General features: G+C 33.1%; 1 protein-coding gene across 1 annotated transcript; it reads left to right on the forward strand.

Annotated features, from left to right (window-relative positions):
* The first annotated feature begins 9937 nt into the window (after positions 1 to 9937).
* On the forward strand, positions 9938 to 11162 carry LOC120276492 (zinc finger protein ZAT5-like). The gene has a single exon (XM_039283282.1). It carries the CDS (start codon positions 10459 to 10461, stop codon positions 11137 to 11139), a length of 681 nt encoding a protein of 226 aa, XP_039139216.1. The 5' UTR covers positions 9938 to 10458; the 3' UTR covers positions 11140 to 11162.
* The last annotated feature ends 10952 nt before the right edge of the window (positions 11163 to 22114 follow it).

A 22114-nucleotide genomic window follows, 5' to 3' on the forward strand; every position in this document is an offset into this window, starting at 1 on the left:
CAGTTACGTATTGCTGTCTCAATCTTAGTACTTGTAACACGTACTCATACTTTTTTTTTCAAATCAATAAAATTAATTTTTCGGTGGTTAATTTTTTCCCCATGCACACTGCATTGTTAACCAGAGGGTCTCCATGACATAGTACTAATAGAATAGCAATTTTCCCTAAATAACCATGAACTACAACTTAAACCTAACAATTAAAATTCGATTTGTGAGCTACGGTTTTTATTGATCGACCCTAATAAAGGTCGGGCGAGAAATAAAAGAACCCACAATTTTTTATATTCATTGACTTAGGTTTTTTTTTTTTTTTTTTGGCAGGAGGAATAATCTAGTCGTGCTCCAACCATTGTAGGAGAGATTACCTCAACTTCATTTGGCAAGAGAATGACCATTCTTCTATTATGAAGGTGGTTTATAGATATATATATATGTATATAAGGTTTCTTTGTTTTAAAGAGAAGGATTGGGCCAACAAGGCTTAGTGTAAAAACAGGCCAATGAAAATTTGGGTTCGTACTTATTTGGTTTGATAGATGAAATATGCTGCTGAATTATATATATAACACCACCATGATGATAAGATCTTTCTATTAGTTTGGCCCACTAATAATAAATTTAAAACAAAATAATATTACAATATTTCTAACTACATTCACCTATGATTGAAGATGTGGACCCTAATCTAATATAAGTACCTGTGAAGTGAAGGGGGAAGATGTGGAGCCTCAAAGCCGGAGAGACAGCGCGCTTCAAGTAATATACATCTGAGGTCTCGCTTATAATTTCAGTGTAAAATAGATTATTTAAACATATAAAAATGTGTAATGTAGGTGTACTTGAATGGTTAGTTGCTTTAGTCATAAAGCATGTGATCCTAACCCACTCAAGTTTAAATCCTCCTTGGTGCATATATTTTTTTAACATTTTATCTTTTTAATTTAAAAATTACTAGGATTTCAAAATTTTAATAAAAAATCTTATATAAAAATTTTTATAAAAAAATTTAAATTAATAATGAGACTTAGAAAATATATTATAACATATATACAAGTATATTTTTAAAGAATACAAACTAGTGATGTATTTTTCTTAGTTGAATTATTGAAAATCTCATATATTTGCTATAGATAATAATTAAAATTTAAATTATACCCTATATAATATGTGTATTCAAATTTTTATTATATTAGCACATTTTTTTTCATTTAAAATATTATTTTGTTGGATTATTTATTTATTTATTTATTTATTATATTTTACTTTTAGGCTTTAACCCCTCCTACTATGGAGTCCTAATTCCATCCCTGGTCAAAAGTGTAGCACTTTGTCAGTTGAGAGCGAGACCAAAAACTCAAGGTTTATTTTAAAATGGTTATCCTAATATAATTTTTTAATTGAATGTTATATATTTGGTCCTAAAAGTCACTAATCAATACGTGTGAGTAACTTTTCGATATATATACATATATATAATTTTCTAATTGTTTAATTGTTAAATATTTTTCATTTAAATAGAATGATTTTTATACAATGAGATATCTATCTGCAAGAAAGATTTATGTATATTTTTTTTTAATTAATTTATCTTTATCGTTACAGTGTTTTAATTTTTAATGCAAAAAAAAAAATTCATAATACACTAATTGATAATATGTAGAGAATTACAGGTAAGTGTTTTTCTCCATCGAATAAAATCTAAGTAATTTTGATTATATTCTTAGTCCATTTATTATGAGAACATTCATTTTAAATCAAACATCCCATTGACAAGCTCACCATGGCAATTAAACAACTTAACCTATAACTAATGAAGAATTACCGTCCATGCTAAAAATAAGTAAACTTGTCATGTATCCAAATGCTCAAATTCCCACTCAAAGTGATAAAAGAACTTAGGGACAAAAAGGTGAAAGGATCAGATCACATGGATCACCATCTCCATCCAATAGAGAAATCAAAATTAGGTCAAGCTTTTATGGCACCACATGACAAAACCCTAGGAACCCCATTTATATAAAGTCACCACTCTTTAGCACAAAAACGCTCCATGGACTCTTTAGCTTCACTTACTTCTACAATAGCACACACACACCACATGGTTTGCCATCACATATGTATATCCTTTCTAGTAGTTAATGGAAGGAACCACTTACTATGGAAAGAGCATTAGATCTCACAAGCCAAAGCATGAGACAAGGAAAGAAGTGATGCACTATATCTTAAGGGCAAGTGTGATTTAGTGTGATTTCTTGATCTATATCTCAAGGACAGGTGTGTGAGTGTGTAGTAGACCTAATTGTTGGTGTGAAGAGTAGGTATTATGTCCTTGTCCTCTAAAGCTTCTTTGCTTTTCTCTTTATTTATTAGGAATTGTTTTCAAGCTAATGCTAGCAATTGAGTGTTCCTTTTTTTGTTTTTGGGTGTGTGTATCTCGTATAATTGGATTAATTGTGTATGAATATGTGTTAAAACTAGGTAACTTGGTAAGTGGTAATTATAATCCTTAATAGTGTACTTGATGTAATCATCACCCTTATATATGTTCTCATTATTTTTAAATAAAGTTTTCATCAATCGATATTATATTCAAAATGATCATATATGTATATGTAATTATTTATTATCAACAATTATCTACAAATTCTATCTAGTATAATAAATTTTTCCTTCACTTTTATATTTATATTCTTGCTTGTATTTGATAATCAAATTTAATTATATATATATATATAATTTTAAAATTATTGAAAATATATATATGAGGTCATACAAAGTTAGGGATTATCAAATTCAAAAATCAATTATAGTAGTTCATATTAGCCCCTAAATACATGTATTAAAATTTGTTATGTATGATTACTTGTACTTTTAAATTAGAGTTTCAGTTAAACTAATATTTAAAAAATTATTAAAAACATATGTAATCACATATTAAACACTTTTCTTATATCAATGTTTACATTTATATTTTTGCACTCAGATATATTTATAATATGGATTTTCATGTAAATATATATATATATATATATAATTAAAATTAAAATTAAATTTAAATTTAAATTTAAATTTTAGTAGGTTATGTGTGAAGAAACCAAGTAGCTAGCTAGGTGGTTAATGACACAAGGAAGAGCTTGAGTGAGTGTTAGTGCTTGTGTAGCTATCAAATGAGGTAATCTAGGATTCTAAATCCAAGTGGCACACCAAATCATCCCATACCTGATTGGGTGGGACCATTTACCATCATAAATAACACTACAACACAACTACAACAATTGATGAAAAATTATGTGGACCATATTTGATGCCCAACTTAACATTGAGCTTTTGTTGCCTTCATCCTTTCTCATCTTTACTTGCTAATCTTGGAAATATCTTAATCACTTGAGACTTCATTGTGATTAGTTTGGCCACTATGGTCTCATTTAATTAATGATATCCATATTTTCATTTATATCTTTCTTGTCACAACTTATTTGATTGTTACATAAGAGCAATTTAATAGTTTGGCACATGTGAATTTAGAGGGTTTGGTTGTAAGGATTTGGTAGTATTATGGTTGTTTTTGATTGATTGTACTGGACCTTGGCATTTATCTTATTTATTTGATTTTATTTATATAATATTTTTATTTATGTTAGAGTTTGTTATTTGGATTATATTTGATTTATCTTGAAATTTGCATTGTAACCAATGTGTATTTTTGAATTATGAGAATTTTTTGAGATTTATGATGGTAGCAAAGGGATATATGATGCTATAGACCTATTCAAAGAATTTAAGCAATCAGACTATATTTAAGTAGTAGAGTCAAGATAGGGACTTTAAAATGAATTCATATCAACTCAACTTACAATCAACCAATCCCCTATTTATATATATTTTTAGATTTTATTAAACTAAGCTACTACCATTATACTTAATTTTTAATATAGTCAAATTTTATCCTCCTCTGTCGGCTGTTTTTCAAATTTTAAGTTTTCTAGGTAAATTTGTGTTTTATTTTGATTTTCTTTATGCTAATTATTATTGTTCATTATTTTTTTATGTCTTGTTTTTATCATTGTTAAAGTTTTTGGTGGAGTTTGTAGACTATGAAATAACAATTTAAGTGTTTAGTTATTTTTAAGATAAATTTATGTTAAATTATAAAGAATTGCTTACAAATTGAAACCTAACATGAAGTAAAGAGAATGCCAAGTTTTTATTTCATAAATTTTAAAATCCTTTTATAAATAAATAATATCAATGCTAAAACAAAACAAGGATAGGTTGAAAAGAAACATTGATTATAAAAATGTAAAAAAGTTTTGAATTTATCCTAATAAATAAAAATTCTAAAATTTAGCATACCTACTCTGCTTACCTCATTCTTTTGGATTTTGTGAAATTATTAATAAAAAAATTAAATCAAATTAAGTGAGATCAAGTCAAAATAGTAAAGTGAAAGAATAAAAAACTATTAATGAATTAAAAAAATAATAATAAATTCACAACTTCCTCCAAACTTAGCAAAAGAATAGGATTCCCACCTTCCAATCAAGGAAGCGTAGTGGTTGTCCATTAACAAAGCCAACTTCTTCTTTAATCTTTTTTTTATTAAATCAAAAAATATATATATATATATATATATATCAAAGTAAAACATGAAAAATAAAATATTACATGAATGAATGAAGGAATAGCCTTGATTCCTTAATATCATACGATTCAATACCTACTTTTACATAATTAAATAATATATACAACATTATATTATAGCATCATATTTTTTTCCACCCAACATGCAAGCACAAGTTAAACACGTAATGTATAATGAATAATATTTTTAATTAAAATAGGAGAATTCTTGAAAAATTCGTTAAAAGTCCCCATCTTTTTGGTAGATGTTTTTAACTTTCCAAATTATTTTTTAGAAAATTTATTTCTAAAGACATACTAATGGTTTAATCAAAATTGATCCATCCTATTTTACACTTGTTAGTGGTGACCTTTTTTTGACAAAATAAATAAATTATTATTTTATATTATTATGATCTCACCAACCTCTCACATGAGATTGAAGTCTATTTACCATTACACAATATCAACACTCACTAGTGATACCAATGACCGAATGGTCTATTGATAGTCGGATATTCATTAAAACCCTTCACAATAAATGAGAGTTCGAATTCAAATCATGGATGATGGCATATCTTTGAGAGTGTAAATAGTGGTTATGTGCGGGTGGTCACAGTTGCCGATGGCAATGGGGTGGAGCGGGCGCGAGGCAAGCCTCTACCAAGCCCGCCATGCTTGAAGCACAGTCTGCCCCACTCCCTACCCTGGCTAGCCCCATTTTTCTTTGTTTCATAAACAACCCACCCCACTCCGCTCCACCCTGCTCATAATTATAAATAAGCAACTAAAATTCTTTAAAAACATTTATAAAATAGAATTTCTTATAAAACATATACTTATAAAAACAAACTCATAAGAAATATATTGAAATTTCGAAGAAAATTTTCATTTCACCCCCTATACTATATAATATTTATTAATAAATTAAACTATTAGCGGAGCATGACGGGGTGGGACAAAGCAATACCAAATCCGCCCACCCCTCCCTCCTCACACAAAATCGCCACCCCATCCTGTGCCCCGATTTAAAAAAAAACCATCCGATTCGAGGCGGGTCAGATTAGAAACCGCGGGTCAAGATGAAAATTGTCATCCCTAATTACAGTGCCCATGTATGCGCAGACCCTGCCTCTACTTACTCAGGAGAGACTTGTGCATGGTTAGTGGCCTAATCAATTATCTTGGTAAAAAAAACATTCATTAGTGATGGTTTTTATGTATTATCCAACTTTTAAATATTTTAATATTTTACTTTTCTTTTTTAAGTTTCCTTTCCCAAGCTTGTCTTTAATTAACAAGTAAATTTTTTAGTAGGCCACTAAAATATGTCTTTTTTTTGTGTTTGTGTGTCCTTTCCCTAGCTTGTCTTAAACAAGTAAATTTTTTTAGTGAATCACCAAACTATGTTTTTTTTTTCATTTGTGTGTCAAAAAAACTTTAATTTAAATGTAAATGGTTACCTAACTTTAATTTTGTTTCACCGACAGATCACCCTATACAAATCAAGCCTTTATATATTGATGTGGAGGCCGGAATTTTTCAATCATTATATGCTAGATAAGATGATATGGTTTACATCGGTAGCGTAGACATATTGATTGAGAAATCTCACATCAACAAATATAAGCAAAATTGTTTGGGTGATATGCCTGTGAAACATAATCAAACTTATATAACCGTTTTAATTTAAATTAAAATTTGGACACTCAAATAAAAAAAAGACATACTTTGGTTACCTATAAAAAAATTTACTAGTCTTTAACATAAATGTCCCAGAAAATAAAAAATTATATTAATATAAAAATCAAAAGCATGTACAAAAAATGGCAATTTTTTTGACATACCTTAAACAATCGATTATTTGATTATTATTTTTTTCACCATTTCCACTATAAGATTTAAGTCATATCTACAACAACTAACTCATGTCCATAAAAAAATAACAATAGGTATTCAAATTCAACAATAAAATCTTAAGGTATAATATTTAAAAATTATTATAATAATACTTATAACGAAGTAGCACAGTAGTGGCTTTTATTGGCCACAATTTTCAGAACTTTGTTGGCATGAGTGGCTCACAAGCTCACTTTGGATCATATGACCTTTGTATATATTTTTGAGGTTTTTTTATCTTTTTTCTTTTTAGCTGCGTATACCTCTAATTATATGTATATTCATTAATAAAACCAAATGTCATGTAAAGCCGAAAATTTGATTTTGTTTATATATACACCCGTGTACTCTACATACACTAATAATATATATAATTATTATATAAATAAAATTTTATTTAAATTCCTACAAATACCCCTGGTAATGTCAATTTTTATTAATTTAGATATAATGAATAAACATTAGCATAAATTTTTAGGTATATATGCCAAAAATATTGATTCAATGACCATTATAAATGTTTAGGTGTATATACCCACAGAGGTTTTTAGTCATTTAGCAAAATATTCTAATAGTCTATACCGAATAGAAAAGTTCATATACAACCAAAAAATTGGCATTTCGTTGTATTGAGAGATATATAAATAATTAAGTAAATTTAGAGGGATATGCAAGCAAAAAAATAAAATCAACCCATTTCGTATTATATTTTGTAGGAACATTTAATAATTACTAAACTTAATAAGAATATTAATAATGCTGATGAGAGTTGAAACTCTAGCTATTTTTTCATTGATTTATGGATGTAATCTTTGGCAAGCTATATATATATATATATATAAGTGTAATTGAAATTTTAAGTCTTTATATATTATTTTTTAAAACAATTAAATTGATTAATAAATTAAAATTAATGTTGATTTCTTTTACTTGATATTTCATGTCACATTTATTTGTAGAAAATAATTACCTGGCAGAAAGTATATATCAGAAATATTTTTAAAAAAATGATTATAGTTGTCATGTAAATACAATTATTTAGATATGAAATATTAATTTCGGAAAAAATAATTAATTGTCTTATAGTTTAAATAGTAAGATTTTTTTTTTCTTATTTTTAAAATTTTGATTAATAATTAAAAAAAAAGGATGGCAATGTTATTGTTCACCAACTAACATGCCTTGCTTGTAATACCTTTCTAAATCCTACATGCTTAGATCTTAATGAATCTCTCAATCTCTGTCTCTATATCTTTCTTTTGTATTAAATGGATGAAGCTAATGCTTAGCACATAGTTTGCCCGCTTCTGTTTCATGCCTCACACTACAAACAAGAATCAACCTATAAAAAAAATAATTAATTAGTTAAAATAATAAGAATAATAATAATATTTTTTGTTAATTTGGAATCTCCCCTTCCACACACACCCACACACTCATCATTCCTTGCCCTCCAACCCTTTCATTTCCATGTATTTATTTATGTATTTACTTTTACTATTGCTAATTCATTTAAGCTTTTCACCCATTGATTTTCCATGAGTCATGAATTTTACACAAATAAGGTAGGGTGAGTCTTAGGAAAAAAAAATAAAAATAAATAACATTTTTTAATATATAAAAAAATTAAATTCAAAACCAGTTTGTTAAATGACCTAATCTTTTACCACTTGGACAAACAACATTTGTTACTTTTGTTAATTTCATTTGTAAAAATGAAGATGATGGTGAAAAAGATAAGATAAGCATGCATAGTTATTGAAGAAATAAAAATGGATAAGAAAAACATATTAAAGTTGTTTACTTGGGGATATAATATTATTAATTTTCATTTTCACACTTTTAATGTTATTTATTTATTTATTTATTTTTACGGGGCACCCATCACATCATTTAGATAATAAATTAAAAAAAAAATAACTAAAACACATTCATCATATCGTGTATTTTAGACTTTTATAAAATACTTTTATATATAAAAATTATTTCAGTTTGTGACCTAAATACAGTTTCAACCCTAATTTGAGAAGTTTACAGTGTAATTTATGTACTTTTTGAAGCATAATATTCTTTTGTGGATTTATGATGATCACATCTAATTCCTTTAAGGGAGCCCAAAATTTAAGCTATCAGACCATTCAGACCGTCTAAAATGTAGTAAAATTACACCATGATTTAGACTAAATTCAAAATAATTTGATTTGTAATTGTTCCAAGGATTATTTAAATATTTTTAAAATTTTATTATGATGAAATAAATTTGGTAAATTGAGCCACCTTGATTATATGCAATTTTCAATATAGTATAACAATAATAATTATTATTAGTATTATTATTATTATTATCTATATTTTTTCCCCTCATGTAATTTTTTTCTATTCTTGTTTTATTTTCTTTACTTATTATTATTTGTTATTTTTTTCAAAAACAAATACTAAAGTAAAGTAAATGGAAAATAAAAAGAGCTTTTTTTATCCCATTAATTTTGACTGTACCCCATAATTTCAACTTCTTCAAAATATTGGTTGGAGCTCTTATGGAGTATTGACATTTAACAAAAGAGTGGGACCCACATCACACCAATTTTGCAAGCAATGACATACACATACATATATATATATGTATGCACACCGTCCACATATTACATTACAAATGGTTTTGATGGCACAATGATAATGTCAACCATTCTTTTTTATAAAAAATAAAAAAATAATAAAAAAAGACAATTGACACCACAACTTAGGGATCTAATCTTAGTGAAAATAGCATGCGTGTGTTGGTGGCATGAATGTGACCTCTTAACTTGTACTACCACTCCATTTGCTTAAGTCCACTCTCTCTCACAACTCACAAGCTCTCTTGTTCCATCTCATTTCTTTAATTTTTATTTTCTTCACAATAATAAATGCAAATATTAAGGATTAAATATAAATATTAAAAAGTATTAATTAAAAACTTACTATTAACTCAATCTAAATACAAGCTAGATTACTTCTGTGATGTTTTTAAACTTTCATAATCATTGATTAATTCACATGAAATACCATATATTAACATGCACAACAAACCAACAAACTATTATTATTATTATTATTTTTAACTTATTGTTCATTTATTCTATAAACTATATAAATTAATCTAGTTTTATTATTTTTTAGTTAAATTGTAATTCGTTTCTTACTTAAATAACCTAACTCTCTACATCTGAACCAATTTTGTTAATAAATTTATATTTTATTTTAATATAAATAAAAACTACTTTTTCTGTGTTTGAACAAAAACTCTAAAACAAACTCATTCATTGAAATACTAACAAATAAAAAACAATTATAAATCAAATGACTATTAATAATAATAATAATAATAAAGGTAAAAAGAAGGGAAGGAGGAGCGCGTTTTCCGTGGTTCCAGGCTTGCAACCCAATCCTATCACCACGAATCCTTGCACTAAAGGAATGGGCTTCCCTTTGGTTTCCTATGCTTTGCTTGCTTCTATAACTCATCCGAATCTTCTCCTCTTCTTCTCCTCCTCCTCCTTCTTCTTCTTCTTCTTCACTGTCTCAATCTTTTTCTCATAAACATGCATACATGATGATCTATGCCATATATGCATGCCTTATTTGAGGTCCCACAAATACTAAATTTATGAGCCCTTGAGTGTTCTCATCCAACTCCAACCATCTCTCTCTCCAAGTTTAAAAGTGTCTAAGTCTACAGCTTCACCCAAACTTAACTCCTCACCTCTCCCTTTTCCACCTATTAAACTATCAAACTAACTAACAAACAATCAAACAAACTCACTCTCTCCACCTCCACCTCCTCTTTCTTCTCATCCTATTCTTCCATTACTTCCCTTTTCATTCATTCAATTCTTGTTTCTTGTTCTTCATTATAAATATTAAACCACTCCTCTTCTACTCTTTCATCTTTCAGCAATGGAAGCTATTGATGAAGTCACCCTTGATCTCTCTTCTACTACTGCAACCACAACTTCTAGTATCAAAGGGAAGCGAACAAAACGTTTAAGAGCTGTGAGTTCTTCTTCGTCCTCTGATCTCTCCGGTAGCGCTACCGAAGAAGAAGAAGACATGGCTAATTGCCTCATCCTTCTTGCTCAAGGCGGCATAATCACAGCAACAACAACAACAACAACAATCGAAAAGTCTGAGAAGTTGATCACTAGCAAGAAGTCTTCGGAAGTCATAACTGGATTATCGGTTTATGAGTGCAAGACTTGCAACAAGTGTTTCCCTTCCTTCCAAGCTCTTGGTGGTCATAGAGCAAGCCACAAGAAGCCGAAGATTCTTAATATAGCTGATGAGAAGAAACCGGTAATTGATGAAGAATCTATAATCAAGACTGTTTCGGTTTCCACCAATGTCTCAAACAAGCCTAGGGTTCATGAGTGTTCGATTTGTGGATCGGAATTCTCTTCGGGACAAGCTCTTGGAGGACACATGAGACGACACCGGCCTTTGAACATGCCGGAGACACCGCCGGAGGTGAAGAAGGAGAGGACACTTTTGTCATTGGATCTCAACCTGCCCGCACCGCCGGAAGATGGTTCCTTTCCTTTCACCTTTTCGGTCTCTAAACTTGTTGATTGCCATTACTAAACATCATCACCTTAATTTTCTTTCTTCTTCATTGAATTATCATGAGAATGCTGGGTCATGTGAATTATATGTTTTTACCATTCACTTGTTGATTATTGAGAATGATTCTTTGGATTCTTACTTTTTTTCTTCTTGTTTAATTAGTATTATTGTTTAGCTTCTCCACCACCAAAGCAAAAGCTTGGTTTGTGGATCAAGCTCTCCTTTTCTGTCTATCCTTCATGACTTTGTTTGGTTTGCAAGCTTCTCTATCCATCTCTTTATCTTCACATTAAATGACAAGAAAGGAATGGAAAGGTGGGTGATGGATGTAAAAGAAGCCAAAGTTTTATAACTGCCATGAAACAAACAAACACGCTCCATGTACTTCTTCCTTCTTCATTTATTTATTTATTTTTTAAACTATGAAAGAGTTTAATTATCTCATTTGTATATTTTTTTATCATTCATTCATTGCAATATAAATGTAGCCAAAACATTACAGGCTAGAACTAGTAGTGATGGAGATGTTGCCACTAGTGTATTTGCCACCACAACATCACCATCACACACACTTGGAAACCAAAAGATAGTGGCAGAGTTTTAGAGAGAGAACACTTGGAAACCAAGTCACTCCATCTCATGCCATTGAGTTATTTTTTTTCTTTTTTCAATTATATATATATCTATATATTTAATTATTTATAACAAAGAGTTAGGTGTCAGTTAAGTGTATGTTTAGGAAGTGTGGACTTTTGCCCACTAAAGTCACATGGTTGGATGTTGGTTTCTATCTTCTTCTTAACCTCATTTCTCTCAATATATATATATATATATATATATATATATATATATATATATATATATATTAATTGGAGGGCTTTAACTTTAGAGTGACCTGCCTTCTGATCTGTCTCTTGCTCTCTTGGTGGGGGATCTCATGTGTGTGGACTGCCTCATAATGTTTCTCAAAGTGAGGTCCATAACTTCCCCCATCTTCTATGTTTTTTTTTTTTTTTAAAAAAAATTTTTTTAGGTTTTTATTTTTGATTGGATAGCCCTTGAATAATATTGTGAATTTGCTTATATATCTATGTAAAATGATATTTATTTGTATACTTTTACACATTCATTTTTAATTGCTTCCATCTATTAAAAAAATCACCTACAAAATTTTATTAAAAAAATTAACTATTATTTACCATTTTTTTCTTCATTTATCTTGGATGGAAAATTGGAAAAATCAATCCATATTTTCATAAAACTTATTATTTAATTTTTATTAATGAAGACATGTAAGAAAATAAAAATAATTAATAACAGTATATAAAAAATATATATGATATTTATGAGTGTGTATTAGTATCTACTTGATTTTACGAAGTATATGCCAACGATGCTTCCTATGTTTTTTTTTCTTCAAAAAACTTGTATAATATTCTTTTCTTAATAACATCTGACTCTTTTAAATTATAAAATATTAAAGATCAAAATTATATAGTGTCTAATTAACTTAAACTCAATCAAAGTCTATAACTCACATCCCCTGATCTTTCATTTTTCAACTTGTATGGCATTTGGTTTTTTATAAACATCTAAGTTATTGGAGCTACAAAACATAAACATAAACATATATTTACAAATTTTTAAATGTAATAATAATTATATAATTTTAGTTAAATTAGTTGATATAATTTTACACCATAAACTTTAAATGAAGTCCTTGTATAACTCCATTTCATATCTTGTGCTCAACTAATTCACCAGTTGCTTTCTCTTATATATAATATCAACTTTCGTTTTGGATTTAGAAGTCATGAATTTACACACTGTATATATATTAGATAAAAATTTGACATGATTTAGAAGGTAAACTTTAAATGAAGTCCATATGTCATGTTTCATATAATTCGCAACTTGTATAACATCATTTTGTTTTATTAACGGTATATTTATATTTTGGAGTTATTTTTCAATTGAGTAAATTAATATTGATATAATTTTCAACCCTTAATAAAAAATTCTGATGATATCTATAATATCTATTCGAGATTTCCTCCCTACTATTTATGTATATAACATTCAATTTTCATTAACATCTCTTCTTTTCTTTATATAAACACGAATTTTCAACGTATTCAAATTTCATTAATAATTTTAAAACTTTAAACCATAAACTAGTTCCATATCTCCCCCCACCTTTCATCCTTAACTTGTAAAACGTTATTAGTGACTCATTAATTAATACAAGAAATATTGGCACAAGTCTAAACGCTAAACACTAATCAAGATCATAAATTTATTTCACCTTTCATTGTCAACTTGTAATATTCAAAGTCTTAACTATATATATATATATATCAATAAATTGAACAAGATTGTGTGTCAAATTCAGTTTGCTGTTTTTTAGCATTTCTTACAAATCTTGTCTAAATGGAGCTTTTGAAAGAATGGCAAGTTATATTTGACTTGCTACCATTGTAGAGAAACTCAGGATACAAAGAACCCTAAACTTACATATTTGATGACGACTATCAATTACAATTTCGATTTTTTTGTACATTTTTCTAATGCTAGTGGGACTTTTTAGAGTTCTCCTCTAATTAATCATGGACCAAGTAGAAGATTCTTGATCATGGACCAAATGGAAAGCCCTTGATCCTCAGGCTTGATAAGGCAACCATAGTGAGATGATCCTTTTTAACAATTATTTTTTAAAAACCTGTCACTTTTCCTATCCTCTCTCTTATCATTGTAACGTCACCTAATTACCTCTAGTGGTAGTGCATAACTCTTACTGTATTTTTAACTACTTATCTTTAGTTTTTGTCCTAACACACACACACATATACATATATATGTATACCCCTTCTTTCTAACACATTTTAGATTGCTTATCTACGTTTTCAAGATTTAGCGTCGTGCAAAGTTTTGAAGTCAAGAGAGCTTTTTAATTCCACTTGCAATTTTGATATTAGTTGAAAGATAATATTCAAAGAAACTTAGAGGCACTCATTTGCATCCTATATATATATATAAATTGAACAAAAGATTGTGTCAAATTCAATTTACTGTTTTTTTTAGCACTTTCCAAACCTTATCTAATGGAGCTCTTGAAGGAAAAGCAAGCATGTTTGCCTTGTTATTGTGCCAAGTTATGAATTCAAGAAAGCTTTTTAACTGAATATATGATTTACATATATATTTCAGTTGAAAGAGGATACAAAGAGAAACTTTAGAGCCATTCACCTGCATCGTAGCTTGAGCCTAGTTTCATCATCTTTCTTGAGGACTAAGTAGATTTGATTACAAAACCAACTGTAATTATGTACCCTACTTGTGGGCCAATCCATTTATATAACTCAAAAGACATCATCATTTGGATGTGGATATTGGGGTACTTGTGAAAAATTTAGTAATTTACTCCTCCATGTACTTAATTTGCAATATGGTTTCAATATATGTAAATATATTAATGTTTGTGTTAGATCCATCTCAAACATATTATTTGGATTTAATTAAATCCAAAAATATCTTGATAAATGAGAAATCTATATTTACATATTCATATTTTTAAATAAAAATAAATGTTGGTCCATTTTAACTAACTATATTAGAAATAGATCACCAAACAAAATAAGTTATGATATAATGTTAGATGCATGCAAGATATGAAATCTAAACTGATTCAATCTTAAAACTTACACTAACAAAATTCATATTTTCTAAATTCAATGATGTATCATTATTAGTTACTTTAGTATTTAGTGACAAAAATAATATATTAAATTTTACTGGTTTTTGCAAAATTCTTTTTTTTCCTTGCTATTAGATTTTGCCAATAGTAACAATTTGTAATCGCCTAGAAGAAATTTTGAAACGTATTCCGTCTCACATATATATTTTTATTTTCAAATTTATATGAATATAAATTCTTATTTTCCAAACATATTACTTTGGTTTGATTCAATCCAAAAAAATATTTTAAATACCCATAAAGACATTCAAATTCATATTTTGCTAAATTTATTGATATAACATTATTATTTGCTCTAATAATTAGTGGTAAAAATATTAAATATTAATGATCTTTGTAAAATTTTTCTTTATTTTGTACATTGATAATGCATTTTACCAATAGCAACAAGGAAAAATTACCTACAAGAAATCTTGAAAACTTAAAGATATATATATATATATATTATAATTTTTAAATTTATGTGGACATAAATTTTTTTATTTTCGAATGAAGTTTCAATTTATTTTAAACATATTGATGATTTCAAATTTATATGTTTAAGGAGGTTTAAAAAATTTATAATAATATTTTATTTATTGTAGATGTTGCTAATAAAAGAGTGGACTTCATCATATATTACTTTTAAAATAAATATAAATATAAGAAATTTACAATATGATGGAACTAAAACTATCTTCTTGTGGGAATTTACCATGACACATGGAGAAATGCTTGCATGTATATGTACTGATTAAAATTTCTTTAATTTTTTTTTATGATGGAAGAATTATATTTCAATATTTTTTAATTAGTGAAGTTTTTGCAGTGTACACAAAAAAATTCCAATAAGACCGGCGACGACGCGGACTACGACGGCGACGATGGGCGGCAATTCTCTACATGATGATCTTCTCAGTAACTCCCGCGATGGCAACAGGAAAGAAAGAGCTTCGAGTAGTAAGGGAGGTTGGTCTCGTAAGCATCCCACCAGATTTTCTCATTTCGGTCCCTTCCGATCCCACAAATATGACCGTCAACCTACTCCGAGTAACCTCGTTAGGTTGGGTACCTCTTTTGCCCAAGCTGTAAGCCCTCCTATACCTCCTCTGGAGACGAATCCCAATCCTGAAACCTTGGAAAGCTCTATCCCGGATAGCTCAGAGGGGTGGGAAACTGCCAGACCTCGTCGTGGGCATCACCAGAGAACTTCCATTTCCCCACCACAGGGTTTCCTCCTGGTTACAGGAAACAAACGGCCTTGGTCACCTCCGAGCTGCGCTCATTGCCTCCGCTCAACCCATAAAACGGAAGAATGTCGCCATCTCCTTACGTGCAAGCGTTGCGGAGGAGTGGGCCACATGGCTGCAAACTGTAGAGTGGAACTACCATCTCCACCGCAATGCCGTCGAGCTCGACCAAAGGCCAATGACAATATCTCTAACTCCTTACCGGACAGTAGCTCCAAAGATGAGGGAGGTGCTTCTGCTCGTCCGCCTTGGCAGAGATCACATCTCTCAGTCTCCTTGACACAAGAAACTTCAAAGCTTCGCAAAGAACTATCCAAGATCATTGTCCTAGATGTCATCTCCGGCCAGACCTCTGAGGACATCCTATTGGAATTCCTTCCGGGAGCTTTAAACACTCCCTGAGTTGATGCAGTCTATGAATTCAGAGGAAACTCTTATCTGGCCACACTGAACAGCGAAGATGAAGCATTTAAAGCCAGCAAGATTGGAGACTTGAGCCTCCCCTCCAAATTGGGCCCTTGTATTCTCTCGATCTCTCCTTGGTCGGCTGATATTGGTTATATTGGATCAGCTTCGGGTCGTGCTCAAGCTCTGCTCATATGGAACCTTCCCCTCCATGCTTGGATATGGTCGGTGCTCGTGGACATCCTTCGACCCATCGGCGAGTTGGTGGCGATCCCTAAACCCAGTAAACCTCACAAAGCATTCCTTTCGGTCTTAGTTCGTTGCCAACATCGGGTTGTCCATCCTCATGAGCTGTTCCTGAGCTTCAGGATGAGAAAATTCGTTGTTCTCATCACCGACAACCGTCTCCCCTTCCCTGTTTTCCGTCGCGACCTTGAGAAATACGTTTATCAATCTGAAAGGACACCTGATGTTGTTTCACATGTAGAGAATCCTCCTGCACGAGCTTCAGGTGAGATTATTAGTGAACTGAAAGATAAAGAAGTTGTTGAAACTCAAGCGGAGGTCTCAGTCACGTCTGAAGCTTTTGTTCGTGACCAGCCAAGGAGAAGAGAGGCTGGTGATCATCGTTCTCAGGAGTGGAGAATCCGGCAACAGGCCCCGACGACCTGTCCGGTGAGCGTTGCTCCCGGGGTCTTGAAGAATACCTCAAACAAGGCCCGACTGGTGATCAATGATCCCGGGGCCTCTTCTAAAACAAATTCTATCAAAGTCCGGGCAGTGAGCGTCGCTCCCGGGACTTCCGGCGACCGGTGCAAGGTTCGTTACCCTCATGGTCTGAGTTTTTCTCGGACCAATGCATCTCCAGGCTTGAACCGGTCCGCCGCCACCAAGGAGATTTTTGCTGGTCAAGGGACTGTGTCGGGCTTGGCATTGTCTCAGCCCGAGTCCCGAGTTGAGCCTCTTGCTGTCGCGCCAGCAGTGGTCGAGGTTGCTTCGGTGCAGGGGGACAGTGATCTGGTACGAGAAGATAGAAGCAACCATAACTCAACAGGTGTCGCCAGCTCACTTGCTGATAAAAAGAATGAACTTGGGACCATATTAGATTCAATTCCAATCATTCCTGACTCATGTAACCTTAATCAACTGGGTGAGAGGTTATCCCATTCGGGCCACATGACATCTGAGGGGCTGATCACGATGGGCCCTTCTATTCCTGTTTCGGCCCAAACTTTGGATTTAAATTGTTTGGGCCTTGGCACGAGCTTGTCCACCAAGCCCATTGAACCGGAGGCCCGGTTGCAATTTCATCAGAGCACTGACTGCACCGATTTTGTTGAGGATTTTTACAACCCCTCTAACCCACCTGCAAGCATCAACCTCCCCCCTAATTTTAAGTGGGTTTTCCTTAATGGTATTTGGTCTCTTATCCCCACGCATTTCACCAATGCCATCTCCACCCGCTCCACTCTTGGTGAGCAAGAGACGTCCAAGGAAAGCTTAGAAATATGGAATGATGATAAACACACTGATGACACTCTTCCTGAGTCTGGTACCCAGAAATCTGATGGTTCTGGCCATGACGGAGACAGTCTAGACAGCCAAGAATCAGATGATTCTGAATCGGACTTTGAGGAGAAAATCAGACGCTTACTCCATACAGGTCATCCTGATGACCTGGTTAAGGGCACCAGAAGAAGTGAGTGGCAGAAAAAACCATCATCCAGATGGAACGAGGAAGCTGGCTTCATTCCACAACCGCCACGGTCAGTTAAAAAAAAGGGGAATACAAGCACGACGCCGGAAGGTACCTCGAATACCCCCCTTCTTATTAATGCCTGGAATGATTTACAGTTAAATAACTATTGTAATGCTTGTGGCATCACTTTTGATTCATTGCATCATAAACAGGACTGTTTTAGATATATTCGCATGCTTGAATCCACTAGAGTTGCTCCTTGAAGAGCAGAAGCAGGGACCTCTGGTGTAGGTTCCGCTTCAGGATCACTTTAGTTTGCCCATGAATATAATTACTTGGAATGTCCGGGGGCTGGGATTGCCGTCCAAGCGATTCCTAGTCAAAGATTTTTTTCATTTACACCATGCCGACATTTGTTGTATTTAGGAATCTAAACTAAACTCGGTTGATCCTACCATCTGGCGTTCGATTGGGGGATCCCGACTTGATCACTTTGCCTTCACCCCGGCCTTAGGGTCTGCTGGAGGCATGATCATTGGTTGGAACACAAGTGTTTTGGAGGGTCAGATGATTTTTTAGGGCACTTTTTGCCTTTCTGTTGATTTCATCTCTAGATCTAATAATGCTCAATGGGTCTGTACCTCTGTCTATGGACCCAACGCTAGACATTTTAAATTTGATTTTTGGAACGAACTTAGATCTTGCCAACCTGAGGGAGGGGTGCCCTGGACTATTTGTGGAGATTTTTAACTCTATCTTCTCCCCCTCGGATAAATTAAGTGGTTCCCTTAACCTGGAAGATATTAGACTTGCCCAACAATTTGTTTCTGATCTCCAGTTAATTGAGCCTTCCTCCTTTGGCAAACGTTTTACTTGGACTAATGGACAAGCAAATCCCATTTGGCTTAAGCTTGATCGTTTCCTCGTCAACTCTGAATGGTTATCTCTGTTTCCTAAGACCTTTTAGAATTACCTTCTTTGTTTTGGCTCTGATCATGTGCCCATTCGACTTGAAGCTGGCACTCACCCTATTATTCCTCGCCCCTTTCGCTTTGAACGGGCTTGGTGTATGGTTGATCATTTCACTGATCTTATCAAGGGCTGGTGGAACCTTAACTCTTTCCAGGGTTGTGGGGCTTTTATCATAGCTAAAAAGTTAGCTAGAATCCACAAACAACTCAAGCATTGGGCTAAATTCGAGTTTGGTTCCATTAAGCTCAAGAAACTTGCACTGTTGCATGATATTGAAGCCCTAGATTCTACTAGGGAATCCCGTGCCCTCTCCGAGAATGAATTGACCTCTGAGGTCTCCTTACGAACTGAATTGTCCCATATCTTACATCAAGAGGAGATCTACTGGAAGCAAAGGGCTAGGGCGAATTGTCTCAAAGAAGGGGATGAAAATACTGGCTACTTCCATTCCATTGCGAATGGACGTAAAGAACAGGAATTTTATTCCCTAGATCCTCCAAGCAAACAATAGGGTAGATGACACCACTCAGATTGGAAATGCTTTCTCATCCTTTTACAATAATCTTTGCGGTACTACCCAAGATTTTTGAATTAGGATTAACTGGCAGACTCTTCTCGGGTCCAAAGCACTTCATGATCTCACCTCCCTTAATGCCCCTTCTCCCATGAGGAAATTCGTAAGGCGGTTTTTGACATGAAAGCAGACAAAGCTTCGGGACCGGATGACATCCCAATCTTTTTCTTTCAAAAATATTGGGACATCATCAAATTGGATATCTTTAAACTCTGTGATGACTTTTACTGGAGAAGAGCCAATCTTGAAAGAATCAATTGGGCCAACATCACCATTTTACCTAATAGCCATGCACCTGAAGAGCCATCTCATTATCGCCCAATCAGCTTGATTAACTCTTCCCTCAAGATTATCTCCAAGATTTTAGCCAATAGACTTAGACTCAAGATTGATTCGTTGGTAGATTCAACTCAGTCAGCTTTTACCAAAGACCGGTGTATCATTGATAACATTGTTTCTGCTCAAGAACTTATCTTCTACATGCAGAAGAATCGCCTCCCGGGGTTGATTCTCAAAGTTGATTTTGCCAAGGCCTTTGATACTGTTGATTGGAATTTCATATTTGAGCTCTTAAAAGCTAGAGGCTTTAGCGATAAGTGGATTGGCTGGTTAAATTCCATTTTCACCACTTCCAAGGTGAAATTTCTGATCAATGGTGTTCAATGTGGTTATGCCCGATATCGCAGAGGACTTCGGCAGGGGGATCCTTTATCACCTCTTCTTTTTGTCCTTGCAATTGATGTTCTTAGCACCATGTTTAACAATGCACTAAACTCTGGTATACTGCATGGCGTGCCACTCAGGGATACTGGAATTAAAATGTGCCACTTGCAGTATCATCAAACTCATTCTTTACATTTTTGAAAGGTTATCGGGTCTTAAAGTTAACTCGGAGAAAACTTGCTTAATTGCCACCCAAAGAAACCTCGAACCCCACATTGCTCTCACTAGGACAATTCACTGCAACCCTGGCTCCCTTCCAATTACTTATCTTGGGATACCTATTTCAGGGAGACGTCCACGTAGACAAGATTGGGACATACTTTTAAGCAAAATCCGTTCTAGACTTGCTCTTGGAAATCCAGATTACTCTCCTTGGGTGGTCGTCTAACTCTGGTGAACTTTGTTCTAACTGCTATCCCTACTTACTGGATGTCAATTTTTAAACTTCCAGGTTTGGGTGATCAAGCGCATCGACAAGATTAGAAGGGATTTTTTGTGGTCGGGACTAGACACCCAACACTGCAAAATCAGACTGGTTAGCTGGGCTAGACTATGCAGATCACCTGAGCAAGGTGGTTGGGGGATTTTGAATCTTCAAACGTTTAACAACGCCCTCCTGGGAAAATGGTGGTGGAAAATTATCTACGGTAGTCACTGGTGTGGGGAGGATATCATTCGCGAAAATTACTTTAAAAGAGTCCCCACATGGAACTTATACCACAAGCAATGTAGACAAAAATCCTTCTTCTGGAATGGTATCTTGCACTCACTACCATCTTTTAAAAAAAATTCTACCTCTATCGTCAAAAACGGGTCCTCCACTCTGTTTTGGCTTGACAACTGGGTGGAGGGATGTGCTATTGCTGACATTTGTCCTCACCTCTTCCTTTTAGCTCAGTCTAAGGAAGAAACTATTGTAGATTTTTTAAACAGAGGTCCTGATCCCACTGTTTATTACTTGTCTACGGTGAGTACCGTTCTCAACACTCTCCATTCTCAACCCTCTTCTAGGATTGATGAAAGGCGCTGGAAACTATCTTCAAATGGAAAGTTCTCAGTCAAAACTTTTTATAACTTCTTGAACGATGGAGGTCTCCGTTGCGATAAGACCAAAGTCATCCTTAAAGGAGATTGCCCCAAAAAAGTTAATCTCTTCAACTGGCTTGCGTTGGACAATAAAATCCTAACTCTGGACAACCTTGCCTTGCGTGGTTGCAATGTTTTGCCTACGACTACTTGTGTTATGTGCAAGGCGGATGTTGAGACTGCTGAGCACCTCTTGCTCCACTGCCCTTTGGCTACTCATATTTAGACCTTCTTCGCTCATTTATTAGGTGCCCGCCCCACTCCTAGGTCTCTTTTTGACTTATGAGGTGATTGGCGACGCTCCTTTCCTAAATCCTTGCTCCCTTTCTGGGATTTGCTTGTGAGGGCTATCAATTGGAACATTTGGCTAGAAAGAAATGCACGCATTTTCACTGCTAATTGTCTTTCGACTGTTACTCCGATTCTTAAAAATTGAGCGTATGGTTCTTTTGTGGTTTTCTGCGACTCCGAGCTAAGAGGGTAAAGATTGAGGAACCACTAGCAAAGGTCAAGCGTAGCCTTGAGTTTTCGTCTCGCTAGCAATGAGGAGG

This window comes from Dioscorea cayenensis, chromosome 1, assembly GCF_009730915.1.
Source record: "Dioscorea cayenensis subsp. rotundata cultivar TDr96_F1 chromosome 1, TDr96_F1_v2_PseudoChromosome.rev07_lg8_w22 25.fasta, whole genome shotgun sequence".
Classification (NCBI taxonomy): Eukaryota; Viridiplantae; Streptophyta; class Magnoliopsida; order Dioscoreales; family Dioscoreaceae; genus Dioscorea; species Dioscorea cayenensis.

Coding starts and splice junctions, on each gene's coding strand:
- LOC120276492 (XM_039283282.1), top strand. CDS start 10,459: ATGGAAGCTATTGATGAAGTCACCCTTGATCTCTCTTCTACTACTGCA.